General features: G+C 36.6%; 1 protein-coding gene across 1 annotated transcript; it reads left to right on the top strand.

Moving 5' to 3' along the window:
* On the top strand, positions 1-8,149 carry LOC120356541 (TBC1 domain family member 31-like; the record flags this gene model as incomplete). The annotated part of the gene is given in 4 exon segments (XM_039445486.1): positions 1-80; positions 4,941-5,033; positions 5,742-5,894; positions 8,011-8,149. Coding segments are annotated over 3 exon segments (384 nt in total).
* Positions 8,150-9,505: the final 1,356 nt, after the last annotated feature.

The following is a 9,505-nucleotide window of genomic DNA, read 5'->3' as shown; positions in this document are numbered from 1 at the left end:
TTATTTGGTTTACAGAATTGGAGCTTTGTATGCAACTTCTTTGATCATTATCAAAGTTAAACTAGAAAAGCTATTTTTGGGTGAGTAAGAGTGAATTTTACCTAGGTTCTCATTACTTAGTTCATATGTTTGAACTTTTGACACTATCTCTCATGACTTTCTCCTAAATAAATTGGCTTTTTATGGGATTTGCAATACTGAGCTACAATTGCTGAAGTCATATCTCCAAAACAGAAAACAAATGGTTGTGATCGGTAGCTCCTCTTCCGAAATTATGAATGTAGCTGCGGGGGTACCACAGGGCTCAGTTTTGGGGCCTTTTCTGTTTCTTGTCTTTGTAAACGACTTCAGCTATAATGTTCCATATTTAAGTGTATTATATGCTGATGACACGACTATTGTTGCTACAGACCCATTGATAGAAGGAGTACAGAATAAACTTGACAATGCTCTGTCTACGGCCAGGACGTGGTATGTGGCCAATGGACTGAAATTGAATGAAGATAAAACTGAGATATTGTTTTTCTCCCTCAAAAGACAAGTTGAGTAATGGCCTGATTAAACCGGTCAAACTTCTTGGACTTTATATGGACGGACTATAAGCTGAACTGGGACACACACACATATTGAGCACCTTTCAAAAAAATCATCTCCAATAGTCTATTTATTGAGAAAACTGAGAGGCTGCGTGAATTTGGATACACTCATATTGGCCTATTTTGGGCTTTTCCACTCACATTTGAGTTATGGTGTGCGTCTATGGGGTAATTCCGTTCATGCTAAAACAGTGTTCTTATGGCAAAAAAAGGCTCTTAGAGCTATCCTAGGACTAAAACAGCGAGATTCATGCAGGCCACATTTCCCTAATTTGGGTATACTAACCCTTCCATCTCTCTTCATTTATTCCAATTTAATTCACGTCAAGAAAAACTCAGAAAAATTTTCCATTCATGAAGATTACCATGCATATAATACCAGGAACAGTAGGAACATTGTAGCACCACAAATAAGACTCACTAAAACTATGAGAAGCCATACTTTCCAACAGTGCATATTGTATAATAAACTGCCTCAAACAACCAGGAATCTGCCTCCAAACAAATTTAAGAAAATTGTATATAGTTATCTGAAAAATAATGCCTTTTACTCACTTGAGGAATACCTGAATTGAATGTATTTTATGTAATGTAGATATGCTTTATCTGTTCAATTTTGTATCGATTTTCTGTTCAATTGTGTGTAGACTACTTTTTAAAAGTATGTATTATGACTTGCCTAATGCTATAATTGTAGCTTGATGGTTAATAAAACGAATCTTGAATCTTGTTCATTTCAATGTTTCAAATAAGGACTAACACTCAGCAAAGTACTCATTCAATGTGTTCACACCCTTGGGAACAACAAAATCTGGAAAATACCATTGAAACACAACACCTTCTGTGCTTCTGACTTGCATGTAGCTGCTCACACTGATCACAAGTGCCCGCGTTTAGGGTGAGTGTTTCTATTGCTAAGAGTTTCTATTTAATCTCTTCCAGATTTTGTTTCTCATCTGCACGCTTTGTCATTCACCTCCAAGTGTGCACTTGCTCATACTGTATATTTATCCAATGTCATCACACCCTAAAATTATATGCGGGACCACTGAGTAAAAAAAAACACTTCTTATTATTTTTTTCTGTGGTGGGATCCGACAATTTCGTCCAACTACGTTGAGCCACCACGTAGGATCTTTCACTATTTAAGCTCCGGCTGGTTAGTGAAACATCCCCTCTTACGTTCCAAATCGAACCTGACTAGGCGGCTGACCTTGCGTGGTCGGAAAAGTCAGTTGAACAGTTTAACAGACTACCTGACAGCAGTCCCCCCGCCCTCAACAACCCCTTTCATGTTCCGACGTTGAAGACATCAAGTTGGACAACATATCGGGCAGTGAATGACTTGCTTCACTGACAATTTCTTGCTCTGTAAACATGAATCTGACCTTTCACGGTGAAGAATACCTAATGTATCTTCATACCTTCTGATTACTCACACTTGTGGGATCGATGGCGTCATAAAATACAATGAGTGTACAAGAGTGATTCATTTATTTATTTTTCCTACAGTTACGTTGAAAAGTGGCCATTGCTGCACTGATTACAGAACGCAAAGAATCACTTTTCCGCTCTAGTGCGGGAAAAATTTTTCTGCACTTCAGATTTGCAACATGGCAACGCAAAATACTTGGTAGGTTATATGGAGCAACAGTGCAGCAAAATCAAAATGAAGTTGGTAACAGTGACTGCTGTGGCTGCTATAGTGAGCAGAGGTGCAACGAAGCACAACGCGCTAATTATTATTCATTATATATTATAACCAAGGACAACGAGGACTTTAGGATTTTAGGATTAAGGATTTTATCAATAATAAAATTACACAGAAAAACATTTGATGGACTTCAGACAATTTTACCCATAATTACCCACTTTTCATATTCAATGGTAACTGTAGGAAAAACTTAATGTGAAATACGTGCGCAAAGTTCCTCTGCTGCACTCAAGAAGCCATTCCGCCCTCGCCTACGGCTCGGGCGTAAACGTTTCTTTCGGTGCAGCAAACTGACACTTTGCGCACTAGTTGCACAAATAACTATTATTTAATCAGACAGAATAACACACTTTTTAGAAGAGTACGGTGCCACAGGCTTACTCCCAAAAAGGTTTCTTCGAATTCTAATTTATACAACGGTCCAAAAGTAGCTGTTGTGAGGTCCACGTTATAATGGGAGTGTTGAATTAGCAATTATTATATTGATATCCTTGTCTATCATTCAACAAAGCGGATAGCGCTATCTCTTTCTCGCTTTGCTCTGTTGCCAGAGCATTTTTTAACAATGTAGAAATATAATAATTAACAAAATATATCATCTTGATTATGAAAATTCATTATGAAATTATTGAAAAATATAATTTCTTGCTTGATAAAATATAATTGATTATTTTAAACGAGATGAACAGTTAATATTACATCAAATAACGGTATCAGTTTCCCTCCATTGACAAGACAGAGGATCGGCAACGCTGTTCTTCTATCTTTTTGCAATGCCATTATAACGTGGACCTCACTATATGTTATGTGTCACTTCAACAAGTGATGCCAAGATAATACTGTTCATGAACTGTGTGGAGGCTCAGACAATGGAAAAAAGTAAATTCGTATGGCTTTTGTTGGTGGGGAGTCCCTTGCGGGAAGGTCCCACCGCCTGAATATATAATTTAAGCCGTCAATGGGCCTTACGACTGTCATACTTCGGCCGGGACCGACAGTTTAACGTGCCCATCCGATAACACGGTAGTGATCTGGTTAAAAAACTTTTGTCATTGAGAGGGTTTGAACCCGGGATCTCTATGCTGCTACGCAAGCACTCTATCCACTAGACCACGGATCACTCCCAGACGATGGAAGATGAGCTTACAGTGGGCAACAAACTCATTGTTCGTAGAACCTTCTTCTGTGGAGGCGAGATGTTCCTCACATGAACTGAATGTCCTCAGAGTTGCAATTTCCTCAGGATGGGTTGCTTCAAGAGTTTATAATCAATTTTCACATTATCAATTAATCAGGCCCCGGGCTATAAATGGGCAGACTGGGCACTTGCCCAAATTTTTGAGGCGCAAGTAAGAGATGATGAAAATAATTTAGAGAATCAAAATACCCCAATCACATAGGAAATGAATTTGAAAATGAATGTCTGCCCTTCAAAATGTATGGAGAACTAGGAATCCATGACTTGTTTGAATAAATTATAGAATATAGTTGAAGTTTACTTTCTCAAATCTTGAAATAGCTGTTGAAATATTTTTCTAAGTACCATCGTCTATTTTTCGAGGCAGACCAGTCACCAACTGCTCCGAAGAGAGAGGATTTTCTGCTTTGAATAGGCTGAAGAATGCTAAGAGGTCTACAGTTTTGTGTTTGGAAGATCACGTCTTGTTATCCATTTTCATTAAGCACTGGCCACACCAACGTCTGCTAGAGGTAGCGAGCTCGCTCCCGCGATGGTAGTTCAGGCCACACCAAAAAACGTCCGCTAGCGGTAGTTTGGTTTTGTTTTTGTTTTGATGAGTGTGGTTCTCTAGTAGCATGCGCTACCAAAGGCGAACTTTTAAAACTCGCTTTCCATGTATTTTGAATTGTGCAGGCCAGACCGAGCTCGCTACCTCGGCGGTAGTACCACCAGCAGACGATTCAAAAGTTGGCCTGGCACGGCGAAGTGAAACTACCGCCGAGGAACTCCCTCTGCGGGAGCGAGCTCGGTGTGGCCTGCTCAATTTAATAACATGGAAAGCGAGTTTTTAACTTCGCTACCGCCGCGGGAGCGAGTTTGGTGAGGCCTGGGCTTTAGATAGGCCTATAAGTGACATAGATTATATTTGCATTTTCATTTTAGTAATAGGACATTCTATAGAGGATGGCTGATACTTCATACTTCTGTCCTTCGTCAATGACCAGCTTCCTGGATGGACGGCGTCTCTTTGTATTCAGACCTAATTTGGTCGTCGTTGATTATAATTTTTTTTACACAAACTTGAAACAAACATTAATGTTTTCAAAGCTTAACAACAGATACCGGTATCTCTGATGTAATATTAACTGTTCATTCTTGTTTAAAATGATCAATTATGTATGTTATTCGTCAAGAATCTATATTTTTAAAATGATTGATTTTCGTAATCGAGGTGAGATATTTTTTAATCAATTATAATCCTACATTGTTAAGCACCGATCTGGCAACGTTGCGGAGGTAGAAAAGGATAGAGCTACCTGCTGTGTCGAATGATAGAGAAGTAGCCTATAGCAACACCAGTGTTAATAAAATATTGCCATTATAACGTGGACCCCACTATAACCAATGAAAAATCACTTTCTTGATAATAAAACATGTTTTAATTTTGCAGTATGACTGATCCAACCAAAAATTGGTGTTCAGAAAACCCTACAGGAGCCATATCCAAGCGATCGTTTCGCATAGATACTTCACGAAAAGATGGGTAAGTGAAATGTTCAAATATTGTTCCAGCTTAGAAAACTATTTCATGAATAGGATGATGAACCTAGATAAAATTTTATAATCATATTACTGTTTATTAGTCCTCAATGAGAGAAAAGAATTTCGAGTCTAGAAATAGATCAAGTCCTAATACATGAATAAGCTTTGACATGAAATAGGACTCCACATTTTGATGTAGAAAATCCCTAGACTCAGTTGGAAATCGGCATGCCATCTTAGAAATAAATTTAAATAAGCCTTAGATCTCAATCATGAAACACTAGAATATTACTATCTAATAATATTACACATTTATTAAAAAGTTGCATACATTTTTCAACACTCATGATGTTATCTTCAATGTCAACGCCATAAGTGTTGAAACAGGTATGTAATTTTTCAATTAATACGTGATATTATTAGGCAACATTGTAGTACCTTATTATGGATAAAAATATCACTCAGAAGTCAAATGTCAATCAGTTTGTTCTCTATTTAATGAGGATTTGAGGTATTAATTGTGTTGGACTAGACAAGATATAGTATAGACTCGCTGATCAAGGCGGTTGAAAAATGCATGCTATGATCGACCATTTTCCATGTTAACTTCACTGATTCTCTTTTCTTCTAGAATGACTAATAAATATTTGTTTTAGTACATTATACAATGAAATAATAATATTATCTATTCTACCTTTTTATTCAATAGATTACTGCTGCAAATACATCATACAATCACTGCGCGGAATAAAAAGAGCAAACATTTCAAATTCAATGAGACAACTTTTGATGACACTGGAGAGCAGCTAGCAGCCATTGATCATGTTGGAAACATTGTGGTCATTGATTTTTCCTGCCTCAGGTAATAATTTATTTCGCCATACTTTGATCTATAATTGACCGAGCGAAGTGAGGTCTAAGATTCAAGTCGACGGTTTGGCATTTGGCAACGGTTTATATGTTGCGCATTTACGGCAAAACGCGGTAATTGATTTTCATTAAATTTGACAGGAATGTTCCTTTTTAAATTGTGCGTCGACGTATATACAAGGTTTTTGGAAATTTTGCATTTCAAGGATAATATAAAAGGAAAAAGGAGCCTCCTCCATACGCCAATATTAGAGTAAAAATCAGACTATAGAATTATTCATCATAAATCAGCTGTCTCGTGGACTATAATACTACCCCGTTCAAAAACATCGAACATCTTGAAAAATGTATCTTTCCATCAACGTTGTAGACAGTTGCAGCCAGACCTGATAACAGCGCTCACATTCCGGTACGACACGTCACGGTACGATAGGACAGAAAGCTTTTTGTTTATTTAGGATGTTTTCTAGACTAGATTTTAAATTGATAAATGATTTATTAATTTTTGAGAAAACAACAGGTCAATGTAACTTACTGAGCGCGAGGTCTACTGTTCACAGAACTACTAGTATAATAGAATATTTTCCATCTTACTGTAATACAAAAACATTTATTAATGAATGAGATACATAACATAATATATATTATGATAAATGAAAGAACTGGCTTATACACGTACGAGATTGATTGGAAATTCACGAATATTAGAAACTAAAATATTAAAATATTAGTTCATCATCACGTCTCAACTACTCAACTGATGAACTTGAAATTTTGCATAAATAGATTCTTAATTTACCGAGGATGGTTATAGGCATGTTTTCAATACTTCAAAATTTTATTATGTCAAGTTTTCAATTGGATTGAAATAATTAATTTTGGGGAGTCTCAGACTCTTAACCCTACAGAGACACACTTACTTTATGCTGACACAGTAGACACACTGGGGTGTTGAACACCCCAATTAATTTTGCATTTTTTTTGAAAAATATGAATAAAGTATTAGACCATACTTCTCATTTCTTAATCATTTTTGTTCCAGTGCATACAGAAATCAAAAGTAAAACACTGCTTATCAATATTTATACTAATTTTAGAAGTAGTATGTTCCGCCTGAGTGTTGGAGCTCCTAATCCGGTTTGAACAAATGGCTTGATCATTGCCAATGACAACTTCGTCAAAAACTCACGTCTCTTCATTTTATTGTTTTGAATCTCAAGTTGTAGAGAATCATAGCATTTATTCCAATCTGATCCATCATCCCATACCACATTCGTAGTGACAATACAAGTAAATCTTTGTAATAAAAGTTTTTGATGAAAGTCCTACGTAAAAGACACTCTGGGGTGTTAGACACCCCAAACGAAGAACAAGATGAGCTGGTGACCTTGTAGAATGCTATTACTGACTGGAAGTGGTGGAGAGTAGTTGACAATACTACACACCTAATTTAGACTGGGCATAAATTCCCATCTGTTTGATATTGTCAACTGCAGAACAGAAAAAAAAATCCTGGGGTGTGAAACACCCCAGTGTGTCTCTTCAGGGTTAAATTCCCCTTCAGCTTCGCCACTGTCGTTTTTAATCTCCAGTGACTCCTTATTCTACGATTAGATGAAGATACAATCGTTTTTTAATGTTGACAGATTCATGCAATTTAAATAATAGAAACGAGCAGGATTAAAACATTGTTCTTTCTTATTAAATACTTATAATCATAGAGAAAGGATAGCATTAGAAGATATCCCATGGTATAGGAACCAATTTTCAAGCTGATTTTTTGTTAACTGAAGCCGATAACTTTCGCCTACTTTCTATCTTTACTGTTTTGTTAGGCTGAGAGTGTAAGAACGGCTACCAGCTACTATGAGAGACTACCAGCGTCACATAGCTTCACGGAAAATGAAAATGAACTATCAGCTTGAGTTTTAAAATTAGAGCATAAACGTCCTATACCATGGGATATTTTCTTATGCTATCTTTTCTCTATGATAGTATTTGCAAACAAATCAATAATTTGATTGTAATTACGTTGGCAAATGAATGAATGAATGATTCATGTATGTTCAAAACACACAGAATAATTCAACGGGATGTATATTTTTCAGGTTTTGGATGTTACCACTAAGACTGGAATGCTCATTCATAAAATTCTCATCTTACCGGAAAAACGAACTTCTAATAGGTAAACTTGATGGGAGCGTGCTACTGATTGACACAGGTAATATTGTCAGTTTTTCGTTGTAAATTACAGTGCAACCTCGATATAGTACACCCCCGTTATATTACATTTTTACTTTCCTTGCCCTATTACCATAGGTAAGGAAAGTATGGCTTTCCAAAAAAAATTAAGGTACCCTAATTTCAAGTTTTCTATACGTTTCAAGGGCCCCTGAGTCCAAAAACATGATTTTTACTTTCCTTGCCATAGGTAAGGAAAGTATTGCTTTCCAAAAAAAATTAAGGTACCCTAATTTCAAGTTTTCTATACGTTTCAAGGTCCCCTGAGTCCAAAAACATGATTTTTACTTTCCTTGCCATAGGTAAGGAAAGTATTGCTTTCCAAAAAAAATTAAGGTACCCTAATTTCAAGTTTTCTATACGTTTCAAGGTCCCTGAGAAAAAACATGATTTTTGGGTGTGGCTCTGTGAACACGATAACTTCATTCCTAATCAACCGATTGACTTGAAATTTCAAACTTGAGGTCCTTATACCATGAGGATCCGACAATAAGAAACAATGAAATTCATTCAAGATGGCCGAAAAAATGGCGGATAATACTGAAAATCCATGTTTTTTCACGGTTTCCTCGAAAACGGATCTACGATTTCCTTCAATTCATACCATTGATAGCTATTTATGAGCCCTATCAACTGACATGAGTCTCATTTCTGTGAAATTTCAGGAGCTCCGTAATATTATGAGAAAAATGGCGGATAATGACTAAAAAACCATGTTTTTCACGGCTTACTCGAAAACGGCTCAACGATTTTCTTCAAATTTATACCATGTATAGCTAGCTATTCATAAGCCCTATCAACTGACATGAGTCTCATTTCTGGAAAAATTGCAGGAGCTTCATAATATTCTTGAGACAAATGGCAGTTACTGAAAACCCATGTTTTTCACGATTTTCTCAAAAATGACTTGACCGATTTTTTTCAAATTCATACCCTGTATAGTTATTTATCAGCTCTATTAACTGGCATGAGTCTCCTTTGAGAGAAACTAATGGGGGGTCCACCCCACCCTTGAGAAATGGACTTTGTAACCTCCTTCTCGTGCATGAGGTAGGTAGGTAGAGCAGTTCATAAAAAGAACACATAGTCGAGATATTTCATCTGTAGAACAGCTGTTTTGACGACTTTTAAAAAATCTCATCGAATTTCACAATTTACACAAAGGAAAAATTACTCTGAAAACAATTATATATACACATATACAGTAGTCTGATCGTAGTATCAAATATGTTGCCGCCAATCGTCATTATGTTATTCCCCTGAATCATTCTCGTTTAAGAATGAGGCTTATAGTTTAATGAGCAAGGAAAGTTGTGTGAGTGTACCACACCAGATTTTTTCTGCAGTCTCTTGAAACGCCCA

Source organism: Nilaparvata lugens, unplaced genomic scaffold (genome assembly GCF_014356525.2).
Source record: "Nilaparvata lugens isolate BPH unplaced genomic scaffold, ASM1435652v1 scaffold7045, whole genome shotgun sequence".
NCBI classification, from domain to species: Eukaryota; Metazoa; Arthropoda; class Insecta; order Hemiptera; family Delphacidae; genus Nilaparvata; species Nilaparvata lugens.
The sequence above is the reverse complement of the archived record's forward strand: the minus strand, read 5'-3'. Positions and strand labels throughout refer to the sequence as shown.